General features: G+C 42.0%; 1 protein-coding gene and 1 long non-coding RNA gene across 2 annotated transcripts; one reads left to right on the top strand and one right to left on the bottom strand.

The window, feature by feature from the left end:
- Positions 1-26,387, top strand: POLE2 (DNA polymerase epsilon 2, accessory subunit). The gene is made up of 19 exons (XM_083615588.1): positions 1-191; positions 2,604-2,704; positions 4,031-4,106; positions 7,456-7,533; positions 8,862-8,955; positions 10,798-10,872; positions 11,549-11,632; positions 11,849-11,905; positions 13,224-13,272; positions 14,817-14,889; positions 15,646-15,818; positions 15,948-16,037; positions 17,590-17,644; positions 18,543-18,602; positions 18,702-18,779; positions 18,988-19,096; positions 22,905-23,081; positions 24,234-24,301; positions 26,235-26,387. Exons 1-19 carry the CDS (start codon positions 124-126, stop codon positions 26,251-26,253), a joined length of 1,584 nt encoding a protein of 527 aa, XP_083471714.1. The 5' UTR covers positions 1-123; the 3' UTR covers positions 26,254-26,387.
- On the bottom strand, positions 26,222-27,647 carry LOC310766349. Its single transcript, XR_014550088.1, has 2 exons — positions 27,175-27,647; positions 26,222-26,646 (listed from the first exon to the last, which is right to left on the bottom strand). It is a non-coding gene; the product is annotated as an uncharacterized lncRNA (long non-coding RNA).

Here is a 27,647-nt window from a genome sequence, read left to right on the forward strand (position 1 = left end):
AGGACCCTGCGGGGTGAAGGGAGCGGAGGCGGCGGCGCCGCGGCGGGCCTTCCCTCCCCGCGAAGGGGCCGGACGAGGGCCGAGGAGGCGGCGGCCTGGCCGTTGGCGGGAAAACCTTTCAAGATGGCCGCCGAGAAGCTGAGGGGCAAAGTGGGCGCCGCCTTCAAGATGCACGGCTTGCTGCTCCGCGCGTGAGTAGCGGGCAAAGAAGGGGGGCCCTCTCTGGCAGAAACACCCCGGGGTCAGGGAGGGTGGGAAGCAAGACTCTGCCCCCCCCAACCCACGCGTGGGTTGCGTGTACACGTGTACGAGTGAACGTGTGAACGCAGCCTCAGGCGCGCGCGGGCGCCGCATCCCCCCTGGGGCTCCTCAATTGACAAAAAGATAAGAAAGGGTATGTGCAAAGAATGGATCTTTTTTCGCCATATCTGATGACTTGGGTATTCCTCGTGTGAAATGGATAGGCAACGTCGAAAGCGGGGGCGGCTCACACGTAGCCAAACTTGGTCCTCAAGATGTTTTTTGGGACTACAACTCCCATCATCCCTAGCTAACAGGACCAGTGGTCAGGGATGATGGGAATTGTAGTCCTAAAACGTCTGGAGGGCTGAGTTTGCCTATGCCTGCCCTTGGTCATGCGGGCTGATGGGGGTGGAGTCTCACAACATCTGGAAGAAATAAAAAAAATTGTCCAGTAGCACCTTATAGACCAACTATATAATATAATAATGTAGACCAACTAAATAATATAATTTAGACCAACTAATAATATAGTAATAATAATAATAATAATATAATATAGACCAACAATACAATACAATACAATACAATACAATACAATACAATACAATACAGACCAACTAAATAATAATATAACAACTTCAACAACAATAATAATTTCTTATTTATACGCCGCCCATCTGGCTGGGCTTCCCCAGCCACTCTCGGCAGCTTCCAACAAAATACTAAAATACAGTAATGCATCAAACATTATAAGCAAAAAACATTAAAATCGTGCATGCACACAAAAGCCTATACCAGAACAAACTTATTTGGTCTATAAGGTGCCACTGGATAATTTTTTAAAAATTATTTTTATTTTGACTGCATCAGACCAACACGGCTACCTACCCGAATCTAACATCTGGAAGGGCCACCATCAGCCACGGGTCGCAAGGACCATGGGGGATTTGGTGCTGCAAGATGTGGGAAAGGTTTATACATATTAGGTTAGAAAGCTTTTAGGAAAAAAAAGAGTCAAGCCAGGCATCCCCAAACTCCAGATGTTTTGGGACTACAATTCCTATCATCCTTAACCACTGGTCCTGTTAGCTAGGGATGATGGGAGTTGTAGTCCCAAAACATTTGGAGGGCCGAGTTTGGGGATGCCTGAGCCGGTGTACATCCACCCGATGACTACTTGGCAAAGCAGATGAATGAAAAAAACCAAACCTGAATGTACATTTCCAAAATATAAGATAAAAAAACAAATAAAACCTACAATTATTATTTCATATTATAGCAAGTTTCTAGAGACTAGATTATGAGTCTTTGTAAATCGTGTTTCTAAAGGAACTTTCGTTATTGCCAAATGTCAAAGTGTTTGCATTATTAAGTTTGTTATGAGTAAAAAATCACTTTAACTTAGAGCTTAATAAAAATCTCACTATTAATATACTTAATTGTATTTCACTGTTAATATACTTCTAAACTGTATTTAAGTTCAACAATTCATTTGATAAAATATATACAGTGGTGCCTCGCAAGACGAAATTAATTCGTTCTGTGAGTTGTTTCGTCTTGCGATTTTTTCGTCTTGCAGAGCGCGGATTCCCTGGGTATTAACGGCTTTAAGAAAAAGGAAGCAAACTCGCAAGACGTTTTCATCTTGCAAAGCAAGCCCATAGGGAAAATCGTCTTGCGAAGCAACTCAAAAAACGAAAAACCCTTTCGTCTTGTGCGTTTTTCGTCTTGCGAGGCATTCGTCTTGCGAGGTACCACTGTATTTTGTTATGTGCAAATGGCTTGAGATACCTATTAGGTCCATAAATTACCATATAGCATATATTCAACACAAAAAACAACGACAATTTGTTGTTCACAAAGGACAGCTGGACATATCAAGGGCCTCATTACCTTCAGTAGCTTAGGGCCTCATCAAACCTAAATCTGGCCCTGCCTGCAGGTCCCCTCCCTCTGCTGAAATTAGCAATATACAGTCGTACCTTGGTTCCTGAACGCCTTGGTACTCGTACATTTTGGTTCCCGAATGCTGCAAACCTGGAAGTGAGTGTTCTGGTTTATGAACTTTTTTGGAAGCCGAACGTCCAACGCAACATCCGCAACTTCCAGTTGAGTGCAGGAAGCTCCTGCATCCAATCAGAAGCTGCGCCTTAGTTTTCGAACATTTTCGGAAGTCAAACGGACTTCCGGAACAGATTACATTCAACAACCAAGGTATAACTGTATTTTAGTTGACAAACTAATGATTCAATGGGGCAGTTCTTACGTTCAGGTTCACTTTCTGTATGCCATCGTCATGTGCATTATTACAATCGTTTCAATCACATATTGACTAATTTTGTTATTTATTCTTTAATCAGAGAAGCTACCAAGTATCTCACAGAAGCTCTTCAGACAGTTAATGAAGCGGAGCTTGAAGATATGATAGAAAATATAATTGATGCTGTGGAAAAGCAGCCTTGTAAGTAGAATTTTAGTTACCTTAAATGCTTTGAAGAGAAAAGAAGGTTGGATTCTTATGAGTTTTGTGGCGTCCTTGTGTGGCTGTGATAATCAAGTGTGTTAAAAGTTCTATGGATCTAATAATTGGCACAATAGATGGCAGGGGCAGAACTTTGGGTCAGATAGATAATGCAAATAGAGCATTATGTTCCAGTTAGCTTCTCATTGCTAATAAGATTGCAATTCTGTTATGATTTCTCTTGAAGCAAAGGTATTTTACAATGCTTTGTGAAATACTTCTGTAGCCTGCAGATGCGCAGGTTACCATTTTAATCTTTTTTTAAAAAAATTTTATTAGGAATTTAAACAAAACATATTATCTTAAGACATATCATCCTTAATTTCCCCCTCCCTCCCATGAAACAACCCGCTCTCCCCCCCGACTTCCCTCAGTTCCAATTTCTGGTTTCTCTAGAAATGCTATTCTCTGCATGATACAAAATTGTATAAATCCTTAATTTATCTAACTGGTTATTATCAATAAAAAGTTTGTGAGTGTTTATTCAAAGCCTGCCAAGGAGTCCAATTCACTTTGTTGGATCTTTAGATACTTTGTAAAAGGTTCCCATTCATCTTTAAAGTCACAGTTATCCTTGTCCCGTAGTGTCAATTTTGCCAATTCTGCACAGTCCATCACTTTCTCTTGCCATAATTCTTTAGTCGGGATTTCCTCAGTCTTCCATCCTTGTGCTATTAAGACTCTGGCCGCCGTTGTCGCAGACATGAAGATATTTTTCAACTTCTTTGGCAGGTCTTTTCCTACAATCCCTAACAAAAATGCTTCAGGTTTTTTAGCAAATGTTAGATGGAACATTTTCTTCAATTCATTGTACAGTGGTACCTCAGGTTAAGTACTTAATTCGTTCCGGAGGTACGTACTTAACCTGAAACTGTTCTTAACCTGAAGCACCACTTTAGCTAATGGGGCCTCCCGCTGCTGCCGCACGATTTCTGTTCTCATCCTGAAGCAAAGTTCTTAACCTGAAGCACTATTTCTGGGTAAGCGGAGTCTGTAACTTGAAGTGTATGTAACCTGAAGCATATGTAACCTGAGGTACCACTGTATGTCATTTCCCAAATTTTTTTAATTTCATTACAATCCCACCACATATGGCAAAATGTCCCCTCCTTTTCCTTACACTTCCAACACATATTTGAGCTAGTTTTATACATTTTTCCTAACTGCACTGGTGTCATATACCATCTATGCATCATCTTCCTATAATTTTCTTTCAACAAAGAACAATCTGTAAACCATTTTAATCTTTTGAATTGTTCTCTTCAGTGACATGTAATATGATTGAAAGAGCCATGGTGGAAGCCGCAGTCCTGGAATGCAGCCAGTCCCTAGATGAGACCATGTAAGTTGGCATCAATTCACATAGAGGAGTAAACAAACCACTGGGAACATTTCTGCCATCAAATTCAGTTAATTGCCATTTGTAGCCCTCCCTGCTGATATTTCAGATTTAAAACTCATTAGCGCTAGCCCCTTCTTTAGACTCTGAGCGACTGTAATCTTTTTTCTTACATTAAAATGGCATGTCTGCGTGGCTTTTACCAGAGATCATTAGCTGATAGAATTGGGAAGAAAATGTTTAAAATAACGTTTCCTAAAAACCCAGAAGCTTTCCTTCTGGGAATAATAACAGCAGAAATTCCCCAAAAACCACACTACATTACGGATGTATGTGACTACAGCGGCCCAAACTCTGGTAGCACAAATGTGGAGAGCAGATGCGGTATCATCACAGAAAGAATGGCACCTTAAAATATTAGATTATTTGGAACTCGCCAGCATGACAAACAGATTAGGAAATAAGGATGATAAGAAACTAAAAGAAGATTTGACAATATATATAGGTTATATGGAAAAATACTATAACAAGAAAATAAGTGTAACAGGATGTATAAATACTCAGCAGTAGATGTGACAAAGTGGGATAGTGTATGGCAGTGAAAACAATTTAGTAGAGTAAGAAAATGCAGTTTGAAAAGATACCAGATAGGAAACCAGGGAAAGAGTGAAAGGGGAGTTAACATCAATGTATATAAGAGCGGAGGAATAAGTTATGTTGCGATTATTGCTCATATACATATGGATTATATTTAAAACAAACAAAAAAATTCCTTCCAGTAGCACCTTAAAGACCAACTAAGTTAGTTCTTGGTATGAGCTTTCGTGTGCATGCACACTTCTTCAGATCTGAAGAAGTGTGTGTATCTGAATAATAATAATAATAATAATAATAATAATAATAATAATAAATTTTATTTATATCCCGCCCTCCCCAGCCGAAGCTGGGCTCAGGGCGGCTAACAACAATCAAATAATCAAACAATCAAATAAACCAACATTCTAAAAATATTTCATTATAAAAATTAATTAAAATCAAGTTGATGGCAACCATTAAGCAAAACTCTGTGCAGGTTGCCAGAGGAGGGAGTCAGGCTGCGCCCTGACCAAAGGCCTGGTGGAACAACTCTGTCTTGCAGGCCCTGCGGAAAGATGTCAGGTCCTGCAGGGCCCTAGTCTCTTGTGACAGAGCGTTCCACCAGATTGGAGCCGCAGCCGAGAAGGCCCTGGCTCTAGTTGAGGCCAGCCTAACCTCTCTGAGGCCTGGGACCTTCAGGATGTTTTTATTTGCAGACCGTAGGTTTCTTTGTGGGGCATACCAGGAGAGGCGGTCCCGTAGGTACGAGGGTCCTAGGCCGTATAGGGCTTTAAAGGTTAAAACCAGCACCTTAAACCTGATCCTGTACTCCACCGGGAGCCAGTGCAGCTGGTATAGTACCAGATGAATGTGGTCTCGCAGTGAAGACCCCATAAGGAGTCTCGCCGCGGCATTCTGCACCCACTGGAGTTTCTGGGTCAGTCTCAAGGGCAGCCCCACGTAGAGCGAGTTACAATAATCCAGTCTGGAGGTGACCGTCGCATGGATCACAGTGGCTAGGTCAGGGTGAGAGAGATAAGGGGCCAACTGCTTAGCTTGGCGGAGATGAAAAAATGCCGCCTTTGTTATAGCTGTAATCTGCGCCTCCATAGAGAGGGAGGTATCGAAGAGGGTATGAAGAAGTGTGCATGCACACGAAAGCTCATACCAAGAACTAACTTAGTTGGTCTTTAAGGGTCTACTGGAAGGAAAAAATTTTTTGTTTTGTTTTGACTATGGCAGACCAACACGGCTACCTATCTGTAACTGATTATATTTAAGTTATTTTTCTTTTCTTATTACCTTGTGCTTGACTGTAACACAGTATGCATTGATGGTATGATTATACAGAAAAGCAAATAATAATAATAATAAAATATATATTTTTTAAAAATCCATGAACTTGACTGTCAGTTATTTAAATGAGATAGAGGACTCAGCTATACAGCTGAAAATAAAGTTTTAAGTCTGTTTTAAGTGCAATATACAAGGTGACACTAGATGGCGATGATGAGCCTTAAGGAAAATTCAATGTATTTTTTAAAACGCTTTTTAAAAAAGCATTTTCAGGACAGTTTTTATATGTGTGTAGATTCTACCTCTGACTTAGTTGGATACAGCCCAGTAAGTCTGGAATGCTCTTTGGCTTAAGTCCTATTCAGATGTTCTACTTGTGTGTACAACCAATACTAGGGCAGGTAGGAGAGCACTAAGTTTGTAATCTGAACCATAAACTATGGCTCATTTAGCTGTGGTTAGCGAAAGCAAGCCATCTTCATAAACTGTGGCTTAGTTTCACTAACCATCAGTAAGATAAATCACAGTTTGTCCAGGAGTGGACAACAAACATCCCCTCTGTCATCACACTGCAATCTGGGGGATCTCCAATGAAGGTGAATGTTTGGAAATTTAGGAAGGGGAAAAAGAAGTCCTTCTTCATACAGTGCACACTTAAACTATAGAACTTGCTGGCATAGGAGACAGTAATGGTAATCGACCTGAATGGCTTTAAAGGAGTCTTAGACAAATTCATGGAGGATACTGCTATCAGTGGCTACTAGGCAGGGTGGCTGTACAGTCATACCTCATGTTACGTCTGCTTCATGTTACGTTCTTTCAGGTTACGTCCCGTGGCGCCCTGGGTGTACCGGAAAGGGTTACTTCCGGGTTTTGCCGCTCGCGCATGTGCAGACTTGCAAAATGACATGTGCAGAAGCGGTGAATCACAACCCGCGTATGCGCAGACGCGCCGCTGCGGGTTGCGTTCCTTTCATGTTGCAGGCGGGCCTCTGGAACGGATCCTGTTCGCAACCAGAGGTACCCCTGTATTGCTGCAGAGGTGGCATGCCCCTGGTCATTTGCTGGGAATCAGAGAGTGCTGTTGTGCTAATATTCAGTTTGGGTGCTTCATATATAGGCAAATGGTTTGCTACTGTGAGAAAATAGTCCTTTGCTCTCATCCAACAGGGCTTTTTTGATGTTCTTAGGACGCAACAAACTGGTTAATCAAAAGCATAAGGGAAAGCTTCTGAACTCCTTGAGCTGTGCCAGGGGAGTGTTTGAACCCCTAGGGAAGCTGTTTTATTTGCGTCTGCTAGAATAAATTGAAAATCAAAGTAACCGTATTCTTGTAAATGTGTATTTCTTGTAAATGTGAAAATACATGAATAAGATACAGTAGGATAATGAATCAAATTGTTCTTAAAGTGATTTTTTTTCTTTAAAATGCATTCATATGTATGTGCCTTACTGTGTATGTCTTTGTTTTAATCCCCAGGGAACATATTTTCAACATTATTGGAGCATTTGATATCCCCAGATACGTTTACAATTCTGAAAGAAAGAAGTTTCTCCCGTAAGTTCTGGCTTTGAGTTTCGGAAGAGCTGGCATCCCAACTATTGTTTCCCCATTTCCTCAGACCAGGTTTGACTTATAATATGCAAAAGTTTCCTAGTTCCCTATTTTAGCACGGAGGCGCAGGTCAATTTTATGTCCAGGGCAGCTGTCTACCAGCTCCACCTGATACACCGGCTGAGACCCTCCCTGCCCACAGACTGTCTCGCCAGAGTGGTGCATGCTCTAGTTATCTCTCACTTGGACTACTGCAATGTGCTCTCCATGGGGCTACCTTTGAAGGTGACCCAGAAACTGCAATTAATCCAGAATGCGGCAGCTAGACTGGTGACTGGGAGCGGTCGCCAAGACCACATAACACCGGTCCTGAGAGATCTGCATTGGCTCCCAGTACATTTCCAAGCACAACTCAAAGTGTTGGTGCTGACCTTTAAAGCCCTAAATGGCCTTGGCCCAGTATACCTGAAGGAGCATCTCCACCCCCATCGTTCTGCCCGGACACTGAGGTCCAGCTCCGAGGGCCTTCTGGCGGTTCCCTCACTGCGAGAAGCGAAGTTACAGGGAGCCAGGCAGAAGGCCTTCTCGGTAGTGGCGCCCTCCCTGTGGAACACCCTTCAGATGTTAAGGAGATAAAGAACTATACAACTTTTAGAAGACATCTGAAGGCAGCCCTGTATCGGGAAGTTTTTAATGTTTGATGCTTTATTATGTTTTATATATTGTGTAAGCCGCTCAGAGCAGCTGGGGAAGCCAGATGGACAGGGTATTATTATTACTATTATTATTAATAATAATAAATAATAAATTTTTATTTATACCCCGCTCTCCCCGGGGCTCAGGGCAGGTGACACCAGTAAAATTACAATAAAAACATAATGGAGGGGGGGGGGAGAAAAGAAAAGAATAAAACCCAATTTAAAATACGGGTTAAAATACAATTTAAAATGCAGCCTCATTTTAATAGTAGCCCATAGATCAAAACCATAAGGGGAGGGAAACATAAGGGTCAGACTGAGTCCAAACCAAAGGCCAGGCGGAACAGCTCTGTCTTGCAGGCCCTGCGGAAAGATGTCAAGTCCTGCAGGGCCCTGGTCTCTTGTGACAGAGCGTTCCACCACGTCGGGGCCAGTGCTGAAAAGGCCCCGGCCCTAGTTGAGACCAATCTAACCACCTTGCGACTTGGGACCTCCAAAATGTTGTCATTTGTGGACCTTAAGGTCCTCCATGGGGCATACCAGGAGAGGCAGTCCTGTATTATTATTAGTGCACACTTTTTGTGCTCACTTAAAACCCACCTTTACACAAATATCTGTAAAAATTGATTTCAGCCTCTCAATGACCGGCCATTTGGCTCCAAATTTATTCGGCTCTGCCAGGGATAAAGCAGAACTGTTTCGGGAGCGCTACATCATCTTGCAGCAGGTGAGATAAAGTGGGGAAATACTCCATCAGATACGTATCAATGCCATAAGTACATGACAAGAATGCTGCTGAATCGGACCCAAGGACCCATGTAGCCAAGCATCCTCTGCCCGCAGTGGCCACTCAGACGCTCCCAATGCCCACAGAAGGACTTGAGGGCAGTAGCCTTTCTGTGCTGTTTGCCCTCCAGCAACTGATTTTGCAAGGTATGCTACCCCTGGACAAGGAGGTTCCACTTAGCTGCCATGGCTGACAGCTGCTGACAGTGTCCTCTTCCTTCACAAATTTGGCTTATTCCCATCTTAAAACTGTCTGTAATAGTGGCTGCCACCAAATGCTGTGGCAACGAATTCCACGAGTTAATTATATGTTAAGCAAGCAGCTGCAGTTTCCTTCCAAATAATTAACTTTGTAGATGTGGAACATCGTTTCGTTTTACCACCAAGCTTGTAACGCACATATCCCAACCATAGTAGGCTAGGACCGTGGTTAACGTGGGATAACAGCTTGAGGGCATCATTGCACGGGGGGAAATGTTTTAGCCATAACTGCATGGTGCTTTCCAAATATGTAAAATAACGAAGCAAGTATTAGACATCACCCCAGAATTGGCCCTACTAAACATCTTCCAAGACAACAATGCCCATTTACACCACAAAGAACTCATAACTCACCTACTTTCAGCAGCCAGAAACATCATAGCCAGACACTGGAGAGACCTGTCAGGAGTAAGCATGGACCAATGGTACCAAATAGTATGGGAAACAGCCCTACTAGAAAAATTAACCAATAAACTGAAACTCACATGGGGACAAATAGAAGAAGACACCTTCACCCCAGTATGGCTCCCCTTTATCACATACACAGCCCAACAAGACAAGGACAATAATCCACCAACAGCATACAAATCAATATGGCTAACCTGATCCAAAACACCCACCCACCCCACTCATACACGAAAACAAAGATCACCATAGCCAATCACAAACAAACAACCATACCGTAGGCCAAGTCCAACCTCTTGTCGGAAATCAAGCCCATATCAGGAGAAACTGGCAACTCTTCCAGGCACCCGGCTTGATCTCCTGTTGACCTCCCTGGCTGCATTCCCCAGCAAGATCCAGGGTAGGTCGCAATAGGCGATCCTTCTCAGCGTGCGAAGAACACCCCCCCTCTTTCTTGCCCCCCCTGGCAGGGGAAAGAGATAGACAGAAACGTATTTACATGCCTTTATTTCTGTCTTTGCAGCGTTACAAAAAACATGACTGCTCTCTTCAAACTCCAGCAGTCTAGTGACAAACACTTCCTGCTCTTCCTGGACAGGAACAAACGGAAGAGCTCATATTACACTCTGAGCTAATTCCGGTGCTTCACACTGTGAAATGACTGTCCCTCTGTTTCCCACGGACAGTCCCAACATTCCCATCATGTTTTGTTTTCAAGCTAGCACTTTGCAGCTGCATTGCTTCTATATCGTAACACCTCTCTCACCACCAAAGAAACAACTGAGCAGCAGAGAACCTGCATGAGCAACACTGACACCAGACCCTACGTACATTAAGCAAAATAGAAACATCGCCACCCGACCCCACCCCCACCCATCTTCCCCCCCTCCACCCCTTATTTCCCCCTAACGTCTCAACAAATGAAACTGATTTGTAAAAATGTTACATGGAAAAAATACGAGAGACATTACACATACTTCTGTAAAACAAGAAAATCTTTAATAAAAAAAAGGAAAAAGATAATAGCTTGAGGGCATCACTGCATGGGGGGAAATGTTTTAACCATAACTGCATGGTGCCTTCCTTTGCTACCTGGCTTGTATTTCCCACTGTGCAGAGAACGCATAGGCACGAACTGTTCACACCATCTGCTATTGGCGCACCTGCAGAGGAAAGCAGAAGTAAATTCCAGGTAAAATTTAAAATGTTTTCATTTACTTCCTTACTTAAATATTTACAGAATTTATATCCTGCACCTTGCAACACAAAGGCCTTTTGGAGACTTTGGGCCTGCGTTTCTCAAGCAGCAGCTCCCATTTTTCCTGAGAGCAAACTAAAGGTAAAGGTAAAGGGACCCCTGACCATTAGGTCCAGTTGTGGCCGACTCTGGGGTTGCGGCGCTCATCTCGCTTTATTGGCCGAGGGAGCCGGCGTACAGCTTCCGGGTCATGTGGCCAGCAGGACTAAGCCGCTTCTGGCGAACCAGAGCAGCGCACGGAAACACCGTTTACCTTCCCGCCGGAGCGGTACCTATTTATCTACTTGCACTCCGTGCTTTTGAACTGCTAGGTTGGCAGGAGCTGGGACAGAGCAACGGGAGCTCACCCCGTTGCGGGGATTCGAACCGCCGACCTTCTGATCGGCAAGTCCTAGGTTCTGTGGTTTAGACCACAGCACCACCCACGTCCCACGAGAGCAAACGAAGGACAAACTAAGGAGTCTTTAAAAACCGCTGAGAGCCGTTTGCAGTAGGGCACCAGGGACTGACATTCAAAGGGGGTAAAGTAGCTCTAAGGGCCGTGTAGCTAATTTTTGAATCTGGGAAACGCAGGCCTTAACTAATTTAATTTATTTGTCTCTGATTGTAGCTCAAAACTATAGAAACTCTCTTGGGGAACTCAGCTAAAGTTAAGGAAGTTATCGTTCTGGGGATGATAACCCAGCTGAAAGAGGTAAGCCGGGCCACATCAGCGGCTCTTAAGATGACGTTGCTGTTCAGTGTTCTGGTGGCGATGCACATGATTTGTGTTAAAATGTGACCAGGGGAATGGTCCGAAATATTCAACTAATATAAGCAGAAGTGTAGTTTTTTACAGTTGCATGACCTCAAGGCGAGTGTTTTGAAGCTGAATGGCTTGGCCCTAATTTATTTTATCCATATTTTTAAGGGAAAATTTTTCTTGGAAGATCCAACAGGAGTTGTCCAGCTGGACATTAGTAAAGCAATATCCTTTTATGTGCATCCTAAATAAGAAAAGGGACTGAACAGTGAGAAAAACTTATATTTCCCCTTTTGCATTTCTTTGTGGACTTTCTACTTGTTTCCCCCCCCCCAAGTCTTTTTTCCTACCTGTAGTTTAATCATTGTATAGGGTTTCTTTATTATTTTATTTTATTTTGCTTTCTTTTTTCTCATTCAACTGCTACAAAGTTTTCCTTTCTCCAACCTTCTTTTCGTTTTTTTCACATGTTGATTTTAGTTGTTAACCCTGTGGACTGGGGCATTAAATTCCTTTTTTTTTTTTTAAAGTAATATTTATTTAAATTTTAAAGGTTACAAAAAGAAAAAAGAGAAAACACCAAATTAAACAAAAACAGTACAATACATCATAATAAGAAAAAAAGAAAAAAAACAAAAAAGAAAAAACAAAAAAATAGAAACTATTAAAAACACTACGAACCTTCCCATAACTTACCTTTCATTTGCTTGTTTCCTTGACCTCCTCACACCTCCCTTTTTTGTATTCTAGTTCAGTTAGCTATTTCAGCAAATCCTTTCCATCTTTCCCAATTTTTGTCCTATAATTTATCTTAATATAATGTAACTTTACTTTCCCTCTTTTCACCAATTAACAATCTATTTTTACTTAATCCTTTATAACATTTCTGCTAAAGCCACATATCTTCATTCCAACATCCTTCTAACATTCCTTAATTTTACAATGTTTCTGTAAATAAACTTTACATTTCTTCCAATCTTCTTCCATTTCATTCCTGTACAGTACCTAGTCCTCACTTGTCTCCTCTGTTTCAAATGGCCAGACACTGAGTGTTGCTGCTTTTGCAGCCAAACAGCTGGAACGGTTTAATTAAAAACATAGTTTTTCCCACCCAACAGTGCTTACACAGCTGCCTTTTTATCTTTATAACTATCAACTTGCCATGATCACACACAGCTGTAGTCATCATAACCGTCTTCCTGGAGATTCACCTAGAAATGGAAGTTTTCTGTTCCTGCACTTGCTACTCAGCTGACAAAAAACCCCAATATTTTTGTATATGAGCTCTCTGCTGGCCCTTAGCAATTTGCATTTTTACAACAGTATGAAGGCCTAAATGTTATTGTTCTGTTTTAACCAATACATGGAAAAATTTAGACTGCTGGCTTTCATGTGTAGAAATGAAGGTGCAAAGAATATTCACAGCCTTGCCTAAAGTCTGTGTTTTGAGCCACAGCTGTTCATTTGCTTTGATTAGAACAATTAGAATCATTTCTATATTGCTGCCTACATAGCAAGAATATCTTCCTTAACTGTTCTGTACCAGTTCCACAGTGGCTTATACACAGAGTCATGTTTTGTTTTAACAGAAGGTAAGCCAGATCATTTTTCTTCTTCTCAAGCTTCACTCTTTTCAGTAAGGTCAGACTTGTTCAGCTGATATAACTACTGGCTCTGTTTGCATGATAAATCCTGGGATCTGAACAAATAAGGGTGGAGAGGAGAGAATTGTACCAGAGGACACTGCCTAGGTGTTGTTCGAAGGCTTTGAACAGAACCTATTCATACAGAAGTTGTGTACACAATCCATACACTCCAGCAGAGTACAGATTGCATCAACAACTTATGTGTTGTTATTATTATTAATTATTATATTATTGGGGACGCGGGTGGTGTTGTGGGTTAAACCACAGAGCCTACGACTTGCCGATCAGAAGCTTGGTGGTTCGAATCCCCGCAACGGGGTGAGCTCCTGTTGCTCGGTCCCTGCTCCTGCCAACCTAGCAGTTCGAAAGCACGTCAAGTACAAGTAGATAAATAGGTACCGCTCCGGCGGTAAGGTAAACGGCGTTTCCGTGCGCTGCTCTGGTTCGCCAGAAGCGGCTTAGTCATGCTGGCCACATGACCCGGAAGCTGTACACTGGCTCCCTCGGCCAATAAAGCGAGATGAGCGCTGCAACCCCAGAGTCGGCCACGACTGGACCTAATAGTCAGGGGTCCCTTTACCTTTATTATTATATTATTATTATTGTTATTATTATTAACCTGGAAGACAGGAGTGCCTGGCGTGCTCTGGTCCATGGGGTCACGAAGAGTCGGACGCGACTAAACAACAACAACATTATTAACCTGCTCTTCATCATGAGATCCCAGGGTGTGTTATAACAATTTAAAAATGCAATATTAAAAACAATTAAAATGAATTATAATCCAGAGAGTAGGGTGGGTCCTAAAATATCTATCTTGGGTGTCAAAGGCACCTAGACTGGTGACTGGGAGCTGCCTCCAGGACCATATAACACCAGTCCTAAAAGATCTACAAATTTCCAGTTTAAATAGATGGTAAAATCTAAGGGCTCTAGACAATAAAAAGTGCTATATCAAGTTGCAAAAGAAGAACCCAGCCTAAAAGAACAGCTTTGTTGAGCTTGGATGTTCTGTTTGGTGGAAGCTCTCCATGCCTATTCTACTAAACCAAAAATATCTAGCGGTTCTTCAAAATCCAGGAAAACAGAAATGTTTTTATCTGGCACTGCAGTGATCTTAAGCAGACCTCTAGGTGGGCCTCTCTGAGTAAGACATTCCTCTAACCAGGTTATTTCTCCATGCATCCAACTTGCTGCTTCCTGTGGGAATTTTCCTCTGTCCCATATGGAAAAAACCAAATTCGCTTGCTGAAAGGTACTTGGGGATCAGCTCCTTTATTGCATTTATGAATCAGTAGGCGATTAGCTTGTGGTTTTTCTGTTCGTGTATTATTTACACATTTGAGAACCTGGGAGAAAAATAATGTAAAATATGTTCAGAGAGCCTGGCATCTTCGGTGGAGGATGTAGTGTCAATGGGAGTGATAGGTTTAAAGCATACCTTGGTTTTTTTGAATTTGGAAAAAAAACATGCTAATCTTATTTCCTAGGCTGGTATGAAGATGAAATATTTCACGTCAACGCATTTGGCTTCCCCCCTACGGAGCCTTCTACAACAACTAGGTAAGAAAATATAAAACTATAAATTTTCATTTTGCTCCATTTTTATGAAGGAAAATCTTAGGTGTAAGAGTATACAGTTTATTTAATCTCTTGAGGAACTGATGTTTGTCATGTGGATTATTATCAGCAAAAATTTGCATTTCAGAAACTTTATGCAGGTGAGGGACAGAGTGAGCTGGGTTGGGGAGTCAGTGTTCAATGCTGGAAGCTACAGACCCTCATTTAAAGTCAAACTCTTTGCAACCAACAAGTGACAAACTGAGGAGGTGATCTGGGAGAGGAATGAGCTTAACTTGCTTCCGCAGGGCCTGTAAGACGGAGCTATTCCGCCTGGCTTTCAGTTTGAACTTAGCCTGATCTTTCATTCCCCTTCCTTCCCTCCCCCTCCCCTTTTTATGAAGATTTCCCACTCTGGAATCCCACAGGTAATTCTCCCCTGGTCTCCTCGCTGGCCCAAACAGGACTAATTTAGCCAGCTAGCCCTGGTGATCATCTAATGTTTATTGGATGGATTTTGCCCCTAAATTGATTTTTGTATTCTGAATTTATTGTTATTAACGTTTTATACTGTATTTTATGCTGTTTTTTGTTGCATTAATTAAGTGTTTTAAATTTGTTGTTTGCCGCCCTGAGCCTGGTTTTCTGAACCGGGAAGGGCGGGGTATAAATAAAAATTTATTATTATTATTATTATTATTATTATTATTATTATTATTATTATATGGAGCCTTCTGGTGTTTGCTGTTCACGCTGTAGGGCGTATTATGGAAACACAAACTTCTTTGGAGGGCCTTCCTCGACCTCTGTGAAATCTTCTGCGAAATTGAAACAGCTGGAAGAAGAAAATGAGGACGCCATGTTTGTGTTCCTTTCGGACGTTTGGCTGGACCAAGCAGAAGTTTTGGAGAAGCTGCGTATTATGTTTTCAGGTAGCTCTCTTGACCCATATTTGTCAACCGCTTAAAGGTTTCGGTTGAAATGTGAAGCAATATGTAAAAACAAAAAAGATACGTGCTACCAAATCAAAAGTCAGTGATGTTCCTTTTTCCTTTAACCAGGTTATTCCTCCATGCCTCCAACTTGCTTCTTCTTCTGTGGGAACTTTTCCTCTGCCCCATACGGGAAAAACCAAATTCAGTCGCTAAAAGGTACTTTGGAGTCAACTGCTTTATTGCATGTTGTGAATAGTTTGTGTTTTTTTCTATTTGTGTGTTATTTAAACATTTGAGAGACAGTTCTGTAGAGAGATCCATGGTGGGAATTTGTCATGAATGGGAGGGCTAAAGCTAATAATAATAATAATAATAATAATAATAATAATAATAATAATAAATATTTTATTTATACCCCGCCGTCCCTGGCCAAGACCGGGCTCAGGGTGGCTGACACCAAATACAAAATACAGTAAAAACTTTTTAAAAACAAACGAACAGTTGATTAAAATATAGGTTGAAATACTGTTTAAAATACAGCTTAAAATGCAGCCTCGTTTTAGTGGTAGCCCATAAATCAAGATCACAAGGGGAGAAAACGTCAAATATTCACCAGGGCCAACTATCCATGCTGGTCCTACATGGGCCAGCAAAAAGAGCCGAGGGAAAATTTATATACAAAATCCCATGTGCGGGGTTCCATCAAAAAATAAAAATAAAATAAAAAAGTGAGTGACTGGTACAAACTTGACATGCTTTGAATGAAGCTGGTGGAATGTGGTGGCAACTGAGCTGTTTCAATAATAATAATAATAATAATAATAATAATAATAATAATAATAATAATTTATTATCTATACCCCGCTCATCTGGCTCGGCTTCCCCAGCCGCTCTGGGCGGCTTCCAACAAAATATCAAAATACATTGATGCATCAAAAATTAAAAGCTTCCCTAAACAGGGCTGCCTTCAGATGTCTTCTAAAAGTCTTGTAGTTGTTCTCTTTGACATCTGGTGGCAGGGCGTTCCACAGGACGGGTGCCACCACCAAGAAGGCCCTCTGCCTGGTTCCCTGTAACTTGGCTTCTTGCAGGGAGGAAACCACCAAAAGGCGCTCGGCACTGGACCTCCATATCCGGGCAGAACGATGGGGGTGGAGACACTCCTTCAGGTATACTGGGCCGAGGCCGTTTAGGGCTTTCAAGGTCAGCACAAACACTTTGAATTGTGCTCAGAAACATACTGGGAGCCAGTGTAGGTCTTTCAAGACCGGTGTTATGTGGTCTCAGGGTCCGCTCCCAGTTAGAAGAGTTTACCCATTTCAACAGTGATTGAAGTAAAGCGGGAGGGAGGACACCATGGCAGCAGGCTCATATCCTAGAGAATGCCATGTTTATTTGAATATGCAGCACTCTCCCCCCCCCCCCCCACACACTAGGGTTCTCAGTGTGGCTTTTCACCCAGAAGTGGCTGAAATGGAACTACAGTTTTGCCCAGCTATAATTGATATCTCAATTTAAACTTGCTTAGGTTCAGTAATAAAAATACTGCCTTAGTGATCTTTGCATTGTGAGAAATAGCTTCCACAAAGCCATTTACAATATAACCAACTTGTTTAGTTACTTAAGGTGGTGGGAAATAAGAGGTATTCTGCGTAAGTGTTGTTCAGCTGTCCATGTGAGATGCATATTGGTTACCTGTGGATAAGATGAGAAAATGTAGGAATAACTATGCAGTTTCATAGGAAAGCTTTTACGATTGTACCTCTAGGTTCACTGAAAGCCCTTGCAAATATCATATGTGAATACCCCAGTATCCATAAGAGGTATGTGCTGTGTTTTTATTTGCTTGGTGAAAAATCTTACTGAAGAAGATGTTCTTCAGATTTGTCAGTTAGAGAAAACATTCCACCCTGCAGAATTTAGTCCCACTTAAAGAAAGAAAGAAAAATGGGTCCATTCACATCAAGTATTTATTCAGAATTTTGATAACAGCTGCCAAAAAGTTCATTCTCCTTTGTTCAGCCACACTTAAACATTTTGTTGTTGCCGGCATCCCGTCTGTCTTGGGAGACTTATGGTCTGTGTGTGTGGTTTGGGAGCTGCACGGTCAGGGAAAAAACAATGCTGTCCAGGGTTGTAAAGACTGCGGAGAGAATAATTGGGTGCACTCTCCCCACCTTGGATCAAATCTATGCTTCCAGGTGCCATATGAAAGCTGCAGAGATAGCGCAGGATAGTGTGCACCCTGGAAATGACCTCTTTCAGCTTCTGCCTTCTGGAAGAAGGTCCAGGGTTATAAAGACTAGGACTAGCCGCCTGAGAAACAGTTTCTATCCAAATGCAATTTTGGTTTTAAACGCAGTGTAAGGTAGTCTCTATGGGAGTATATTGTATTTAATTATGGGGTATCAGAGTTTTTAGGGGGCTAACCAGGCTGGGATAGCTGGGATAGCAGGCTTGTTGGTTTCTGAATGTCTGATGTAGATTTTCAATTTCGTTGTTCTGTATGGGACAATGACACTAAAGATTATCGTATCGTATCATACAATGGAGGAGTGCACCTTTGTTCATTCACCTGTCATAACTGGAGGTTTATGTGGCCTGCCATCCAGTTCTAAAACTCTAATTGTATATGAGTAATGTTGCCATTTACTTTACTTATGCTTTGATTTTTACCTATCAGTTATGTTAAATGTAGTATATGTATTCAACTATTTATAGCAGTCGATTTGTGTTTGTTCCTGGCTCTGAGGACCCTGGCCCAGGCTCAATTTTGCCAAGGTATGCTTGTGACTTGACAATTAAGGTGATTCATTCAAACATCCAACTTTGAGAATACACACATTTATTTCTAATACATACCACACAAATTTATTTCAGGCCGCCACTTCCTGAAAACATTACTGAAGAGTTCAAACAGCAGGTTCCATTTTCAGTCTTCACTACAAACCCTTGCAGGTAAATGTCCCAATTTAAAAGAGATCTTTTAAATTGAGAGCTTTAATACGTGTCAGATTAATAGTACACATAACGCTACATATTTGTGTAGGGTTAATACTCTGAGTATCCGGGGAGAAGTCTGTGTGTGTTTCTGCCTTGCTGATGGTCTCTCCTGGATGCCTGTTTAATCACCCTGAAAAAATAAAATTGCGCTTCTTCCTTCCAGAGTCCAGTATTGCACTCAGGAAATAATAATCTTTAGAGAAGACCTGGTAAATAAGATGTGCCGGAACTGTGTCCGTTTTCCTAACAGCAACTTGGATATTTCTAATCACGTAAGGCAAAAAAAAGCATGAAACATTTGGGAATAAGCCTCTGCTGGTTAGGTCGTTACTATTATTCTAGCATGGTTATTTTTAGTAATAGAGTAAGAAATTGAGGAAGAGATCCCGTGTGATGTGATCAGGCACCTGCTTCTCATTCCATTCCTTACCTCTGCATCTCCCCCACCTCCACCTGCTCTGAAGGGTGGGGAGGAAGCAGATTTGGAGGATATGGGGAGGGCTGGAGAGGGAAGAAGAGAAAACAGAACTCCTTACAGTACCGTATTTTTCGCCCTATAGGACGCACTTTTTCCCCTCCAAAAATGAAGGGGAAATGTGTGTGCGTCCTATGGGGCGAGTGCAGGCTTTCGCTGAAGCCTGGAGAGCGAGAGGGGTTGGTGTGCACCGACCCCTCTCGCTCTCCAGGCTTCAGGAGAGCCGCAGCGCCAGCCCCACAAGGTCAGGGGACAGCGGGGAGGCGGAACGCCGCCATCCCACTGTCTCCCGATGTGGTTTGGAGGCTGACGGCGGGGAGACGCGTGCTTCTCCCCGCCGCCAGCCCCGCAAGCTCCGGGGACAGTTGGGAGGCGCAGCGCGTCTTCCCGCTGTTCCCGGACCTGGTCTGCAGGCGGGCGGCGGGGAGAAGAGCGCTTCTCCCCGCTGCCTGCCCCGCAAGCTCCGGGGACAGCTGGGAGGCACAGTGCGTCTCCCCACTGCCGGCCCCACAAGCGCCTGGGGGGGGGGAAATAATTTTTTTTTTCTTTATTTCCCCCCCAAAAAACTTGGTGCGTCCTATGGGCCGGTGCATCGTATGAGGCGAAAAATACGGTATATGCAAGCAGATTTCTTCATTGCTTTTATTTTTTATTCAACTCCTATACTACCCTTCATCCAAGGATTGCAGGGCCGTTTTAAATAAGTGGGCTGTGCAAGTGGACTGCCACATTTGGATCTCACCCAGAGAAAACCATCTAATAATAATAATAATAATAATAATAATAATAATTAATAACTTATTATTTATATCCTGCCCATCTGGCTGGGTTTCCTCAGCCACTCTGGGCGGCTTCCAACAAAGATTTAAAATACATTAAAATGTCACACATTAAAAACTTCCCTGAACAGGGCTGCCATCTGTCTTCTAAAAGTCTGGTAGTTGTTTATCTCTTTGACATCTGCTGGGAGGGCGTTCCACAGGGCGGGTGCCACCACTGAGAAGGCCCTCTGCCTGGTTCCCTGTAGCTTTGCTTCTCGCAATGAGGGACCCACCAGAAGGCCCTCGGCGCTGGACCTCAGTGTCCGTGCAGAACGATGGGGGTGGAGACACTCCTTCAGGTATACTGAACTGAGGCCGTTTGTGTCTGATTACCAGCGGAGTGGACTCCCACTTGTACTCTGGGTGATATTCAACACTCTGCAAGCGATACCTGCTCAAACAACGAGACTTTCCCTTCTCTACTGCCTCCCGCATGCCCTCCCAAATCTGCCGGGGCAGGAGCAGAAGGGGAACTTTGGGTGTCCTGACGAATGCAGTATGTTTAAAGTGGCCGCCTTATTTTAATCTTCACACACCCAAAGTTCTTTTCTGTTCAGTGCATTTCTGTGCAAATAATATGGTACACGTATACAAGTGTTCTACCGAGGGAGAAGTAGTCGTCATTGAAAAGAGAGAGAGGAGCTGAAATTCCATCTTCTTTCTTCTGCATATACTGTAGAAACTTTTTAATATAGTTAATGGAATGTATGTATGGATTCTTTTTTTTTTATAAATTATTTTTATTCAATTTTTCCAATACAAAATTTATACAAATCATACATCTTTTTTATATCCATTCTCTTTTTGACTTCCCTCAACTTGCCTGATACTCCTTCCCTTCTTAATTTCTTACACATTTCTAAAACCTTTCTTCAATTATTTTTATAAATTAATTCTTAGTTTTACTCATATTCTAGCATTTCTTGTTACAGAGCTTCATTAAAGCTTACAAACGTTATTTGATTATCACTTAATTTATGCATATATTCTGTAAACTTTTCCCAATCTTCTATAAATCTCTGATCTCATCGATTTCGGATCCTTCCAGTCAGTCTATCAAGTTCTGCATAGTCCGTCATCTTCATTCTCCATTCGTCTAGTGTAGGCAACTCCTCTTGCTTCCATTTCTGAGCCATCAGTATTCTTGCTGCAGTCACTGCATATAAAAATAACTTCTTTTCTTTCTTATTAATCTCATTCCCTGTAATACCAAGTAAAAACGCTTCTGGTTTCTTAACAAAAGTGTACTTAAACATTTTCTTCAATTCATTATATATCATTTCCCAAAAGCTTTTTACTTTCTTACACTCCCACCACATATGATAAAATGTACCCTCTTTTTCTTTACATTTCCAACATTTGTTACATCCTTTATACATCCTTGCTAACTTCACTGGTGTTACATACCATCGATACATCATTTTCATCACATTTTCTTTTATTGTTGTACATGCAGTGAATCTTAAACCATCTTTCCATAATTTTTCCCAATCCTCCATTTGCATATTATATCCAAAATCTTTGGCCCAGTCAATCATAACCGATTTTATCTCTTCGTCCTTTGTATGCCACTCTAGTAATATCTTGTACATTTTAGCCAACACTTTAAAATCACAGTTTATTATTTCTTTCTGAAATTTCGACTCTTTATCCTCAAAGCCTCTTAATCTTAAATCTTTTTTGAACATTTCATTGATTTGAAAATAATGCAGCCAATCATTAACATGTTCCTTAACTACCTCAAACGGCTTCAAACTCCATTTGCCTTCAATTTTTGTTATTAGATTCTGATAAGTTGCCCATCCCCCTTTCATATTGATTTTTTTCACACTCAACGCCTCTAATGGTGATAACCAATACGGAGTTTTGGCTTCCAACAAGTTTTTATACTTTTCCCAAACCTCTATCAGAGACTTTCTTATGATGTGGTTTTCAAAACCTTTATGTACTCGCTTTTTGTCATACCATAAATAAGCGTGCCACCCAAATCTGTTATCAAATCCTTCTAGGTCTAATAAATCAGTATTGAATGTATGGATGGATTCTGATGACTAAATTGGATTCCAAATGGTTCATCTTCCATACAAGAGGCCTTGCAGCTGCTCTGCTCTAGAAAAGTATAGCTTCCCCAAAGCATGGTCCTCAGAGATCACTTCAGATGCTGTTGGTAGCATGGGAATTTCATTGGGCCACAGTAGTGTTCCCCAGGGACGCGGGTGGCGCTGTGGGTTAAACCACAGAGCCTAGGACTTGCCGATCAGAAGGTCGGTGGTTCGAATCCCAGAGACGGGGTGAGCTCCTGTTGTTCAGTCCCTGCTCCTGCCAACATAGCAGTTTGAAAGCCCGTCAAAGTGCAAGTAGATAAATAGGTACCGCTCCAGCAGGAAGGTAAATGGCATTTTCGTGCGCTGCTCTGGTTCGCCAGAAGCGGCTTAGTCATGCTGGCCACATGACCCGGAAGCTGTACGCCGGCTCCCTTGGCCAGTAAAGCGAGATGAGCGCTGCAACCCCAGAGTCGGCCACGAGGGGTCCCTTTACCTTTACCTTAGTGTTCCCCAAGTCACCGCACAACCCTGCAAGACTGCAGAGGTTTGAATGAGTCTCAATTCTGACTTCGTTTACCAGATTTAGAACTCAAAATGAAGCATATAGTGCTCTTTTTAACATGTGCTAATCATCAGGAAAGGAAGATGGTTTGTGATTTATATAGTAGTTTGAAAAACAGGTTTTTGCTTTCAAATGGAAACCAAAGTAATTTGTGTGCCCTTGTTCTTTGCCTTGCAGTTTGTAAAGACTATTTTATCACAAGGGCATCTGACTCCATTGCCCCTTAATGTTAGTCCTGTCTACTGGGCCTATGACTATACATTGAGAACCTACCCTCTGCCGGATCTCATTGTCTTTGCTGACAAATATGACCCGTTCACTGTGACCAACACTGATTGCCTCTGCATAAATCCCGTAAGATCCTATCTCTCTATCCACCCTTTCCTTCCTTTCTTTCTTCTGTAAGCATGATGAAAAACAGTCTCTAGTAAGAAAAAAAATGTGTTTAATGTATTGTTAGTACACACTCTTAGTTGGGATTGTTCCTACTTGGTGCCGCTCATTCTGATGGATATATAGTAGAAACATTTATTTAGTTTTTCCACAACAAAAAAAGGGCAAGTTAACTGAAAGTTATTGTACCTGAGCTTCCTTCCTTCCTTCCATTATTATTCTTAAATTAAATGCTACCAGGTGGTGGTGACTAGTACTTATTCTTCTGCAAGCAATGCACTGTTTTGTTAATGTGGAGTTTCAGATTCTACTTTAGTCTGGTGCTAGAACAATGTGTCTTTGAAAAGAGTGGCATGGATCAGCCTCTTAGAGGTGTCCCCGTAAAGCTGAACAAATTGGAGATGCCTTGTGTTATAGGGAAAGCTACTGATTTAGCCTTTCCAGAATCTAAATTACCGTATTTTTTGCTCCATAAGACTCACTTTTTCCCTCCTAAAAAGTAAGGGGAAATGTGTGTGTGTCTTATGGAGCGAATGCAGGCTGCGCAGCTATCCCAGAAGCCAGAACAGCAAGAGGGATCGCTAAGCAGCGATCCCTCTTGCTGTTCTGGCTTCTGGGATTCAGAATACTTTTTTTCTTGTTTTCCTCCTCCAAAAACTAGGTGCGTCTTATGGTCTGGTGTGTCTTATAGAGCAAAAAATACGGTACGTCCTTTTAGAAAGATCCAGGCAGGTACGCAATTGGCGTTTCAAAACAAAAGGCAAGTGTAGAGAGTTCCTGGGACATCCTGCACAAGGTGAGGCGATAGCCCAGCCATGGGGCATTACCTGCTCATTAAATCTATTTTATCAAGGTTCTATTGCCATGGGGACGAGAACAAAGGAAGCTGGTTTTACATTGAGTCAGATCTGGTCTCTGTTGTCTATGTTGACTATCAGTGGCTCCCTAGGGTTCAGATGGGCTATTCCCAAGCCTTTATAGTGATGCAGAAGACTGAACCTTCTGCATGCAAAGTAGATGATGTACTGCTGAGCTACAGCCCTTCAGAAGTTCTTAAGAAATCCAAATGACGAGCTTTAAAAACTAAAATCCTTTCTTACCCCCTCATTCCAGGGATCTTTCCCAAGAAGTGGCTTTTCATTCAAAGTATTCTACCCATCTAACAAAACAGTGGAGGACAGGTAAGGTCTTGTTTTTTCATATCAAATAGTAAGTGTGAGTGATGTTTTGACCCCCTGCTTTTACAATACAAATTTCACCATTATTTGGGCTGCCGTTGTAAACTCTTTGTTTGGTGGAACAAAGAGTTTGGTGTTTGACTGGGATAAAAACAAACTGTTCAATATATAAAGCATGACTACAGTAAGTCCGCAACTTAGACACATTTAATTTGTGCGTATTCAGGTTTATGTGCTTGGCAAAAAAAACGTAAGAAATTAAAAAGTGGACGGACGTTTGGGTAAGAAGGCTTTGGCAATCCCCCCCTCCCCATTGAACCTAGTGTGTCTTAACTATATGAGATTTTGGCTTTTGGTGCATTCCACAGAATGTAACCCCTGCATGAGTTGCGGGGTTACTGTACTCGCAAGGAAAAATCCATACTCAAGAATTTCAGCCCCATAGCACCATAGTGGCTACAAGGTGTCTGAATATAAGGGTTTTTAATACTATTCAGAGGAAGATTGAGATTCAGATAAACCTTTCCAGGGAGGGAATTATGAAGCTTGTCTACCCTCTATATACCAAAAGGAAATGACCCAAGAATGTGCCCTCTCTGCTATTTTGCTCTGCAGGACTTGTGCTTTTGCCATGCCATGCTTGCCCTGCTTTTGTAGGCAACGGGTCCTTTAGTGTTGCACCACCCATTCTTGAGAACTTCCTGCCCATTAATATTTTGCAGGTGCCTTCAGTGAATCGTTCTCCATGCCTGCTAAGAACTTTGTTTCGGCAAGCCCTGCCTAGGCATACAATTCTAGCATTTCAGTTTAACAGGAGTGCATTAACTGTTCACCAGTTTTAAGTTTGTTTTAAACTTTCATGCCACTTGCTTTTAATACTTGTTTTCTGTTGGTGTTTTTGGTATTTTAACTGTTTTGTTAAACTGCTTTGGGGGCTTTTTTGGTTGTTGTTCTAGTAAGTGGTAAATACAGTCTTGTTAAATAGAAACGAACAAATCTCCATTCCTGTTTTGGAACTCTTGCCCTTGGGTAACAACATGAATTGGACCAGTCTGCCTTTGTGAATACATCTGTGTAGAATTCTCAGTGATGCATTGGGTTGAGCATTTTTAGTAAGAAGGTTTTTCATTCACATGTTTTTATTCACAGAATGTAGGCTATAAATGATGAGTATAAAATATAGCCTATATAAAATGTAGATACAAGATATATTAGAATATAAAAGACTGTATGCATTTTTTTGTTTCCTTACCACAAGGACAATGTTGAAAGGCAGCAGTGACACCCTAGCTAGTGCACTTAGTTAAGAGTGGGCATTACAAAATTTGTATTCCCCCCCCACCCTCCCGCATATTTGTAACACAACCCTGAAATCTTATTCTGCGTAACTGGCAGTAATTCTCTTAGGTACATTTGTGATTTTCAGACCAAACTATGGCTTTTAAAACCTTTCCTTTATAACTAAGCTAATAAACTTTCAGCGACCCCAGCCATCTGGAAGACAGCCAAGCTGAGTTTTAAGGGAATTAAATATGGAAGCATTAAGACTCAGCGATCAGAGGCAATCTCGGTAGCCTTCCGTGTGAAGTGTAAAGGGCTCCTTTTTTTGTTGTATTAAACAGAACTTAATCCTCAGGGCCTGGGACAAAGCATTACAAATCTGTGTGAAGTGGGCTCTTTGTGTCCCCATCAAGTGCACTAATCTTGGATCTAGAATATTCACGTAACTTTAATCAAATGCAAGGGTTTAATTCTATGTAACCATAGGAACAGAGATATATTAGCATGACAAACTCCTTTGAAGTTGCTAGCGCTTATTTTACAAACTTTTAAAAAGCAAGCATTAAGGCCAAAGAAAGAAAGGTAAGAAGTTAAGTTTCAAGAAGCACCAATGTAGTTATGGTAACTTGATTTTTTCCCCTCCCCCCCCCCCCAGCAAACTTCAAGATATTTGAATCTCAGGAAATAACAGTGGATCAAGTATTCTGACCTTAATACCATGGAAGCACTACTTCTGGAATCATGGATTTTATTATATACTGCTGTTACAGATATTGAACGTCTTGTAAATAAACTTTCAAACAATGGATGGAATAGGCTTGTGGCGTACTTGCATAAGTCTTACAGCTCTATTTGTAACAGCGATGGCGCAATAGCCCAACAACTTTTTCTCTTAAGTGATTTTTATTCAGACAAAAAAAATTGTGGCGGGATTCTGACTTGAGAAATTTGTGCCCTTTTGCTTTCTCCTGCCATAACAGTTCAGCTATTTGTGGATGGCCTTTCTGAATTTGGGGGGATGGGGGAACCTCTCCAAAGGGGCTTGAGAACCTTCCAGTACTGCTGAACTTAAGGGGCCAGCAGCCTTAATAATAATAATAATAATAATTTATTATTTGTACCCCGCCCATCTGGCTGGGTTTCCCCAGCCACTCTGGGCAGCTTCCATAGAAAACCAAAAATACACTAAAATATCACAGATTAAAAACTTCCCTGAACAGGGCTGCCTTAAGATGTCTTCTGAATGTCAGGTAGTTATTTATCGCTTTGACATCCGATGGGAGGGCGTTCCACAGGGCAGGCGCCACTACCGAGAAGGCCCTCTGCCTGGTTCCCTGTAGCTTTGCTTCTCGCAATGAGGGAACCGCCAGAAGGCCCTTGGCGCTGGACCTCAGCATCCGGGCAGAACGATGGGGGTGGAGACGCTCCTTCAGGTATACTGGGCCGAGGCCGTTTAGGGCTTTAAAGGTCAACACCAGCACTTTGAATTGTGCTCGGAAACGTACTGGGAGCCAATGTAGGTCTTTCAAGACCGGTGTTATGTGGTCTCGGCGGCCGCCCCCAGTCACCAGTCTAAGAGGAAGAGCATGTGGAACATCAGTTCTAAGCAGACAAATTCTCATTTTACATCATCCAAAACTGGGGTCTCTTAACAACTGAAAGGGATTGGCGTCATATCATGGTCCTACCTAACCACAAACTGGCTGAAATATTTAGCATAGCAGGTTTTGGAACTTTGCTGTGGATGGATGTTCTGAGCTCCCATTTATTAGGCAATTGCTAAGACTAACTCTCCTATGCCTATTCTGCTAAAAGCTCTTCTATAATGTGGAATAATTACAGTTCTCCCTACAGCGGCCAAAAGCCCCACACCAAACCCTGTTGGTTTATTGCATTAATATCCTGCCTGGCAGTCTTCCATTATACCAGACACAGCATACGTATCCTTGAGGCAGTCTACCATCCAGACATCAATCACTTCTGCAAAGTTGCTACTGTATGTATCTTCAGCCCACACCCCAGTCCTGAGAATACACACCACCACCAGCACTTCAGACTGATAATGGGA

Source organism: Podarcis filfolensis, assembly GCF_964270895.1.
Source record: "Podarcis filfolensis genome assembly, chromosome: 1".
Lineage (NCBI taxonomy): Eukaryota > Metazoa > Chordata > Lepidosauria > Squamata > Lacertidae > Podarcis > Podarcis filfolensis.

Excerpts from the sequence above, each read along its gene's own strand:
- POLE2 (XM_083615588.1), top strand. The coding sequence starts at position 124 with ATGGCCGCCGAGAAGCTGAGGGGCAAAGTGGGCGCCGCCTTCAAGATG. Across the intron at positions 7,534-8,861 it reads GAAAGAAAGAAGTTTCTCCC|CCTCTCAATGACCGGCCATT; the intron begins GTAAGTTCTGGC and ends AATTGATTTCAG. Across the intron at positions 16,038-17,589 it reads CCAAATTCAGTCGCTAAAAG|GTTCACTGAAAGCCCTTGCA; the intron begins GTACTTTGGAGT and ends TTGTACCTCTAG.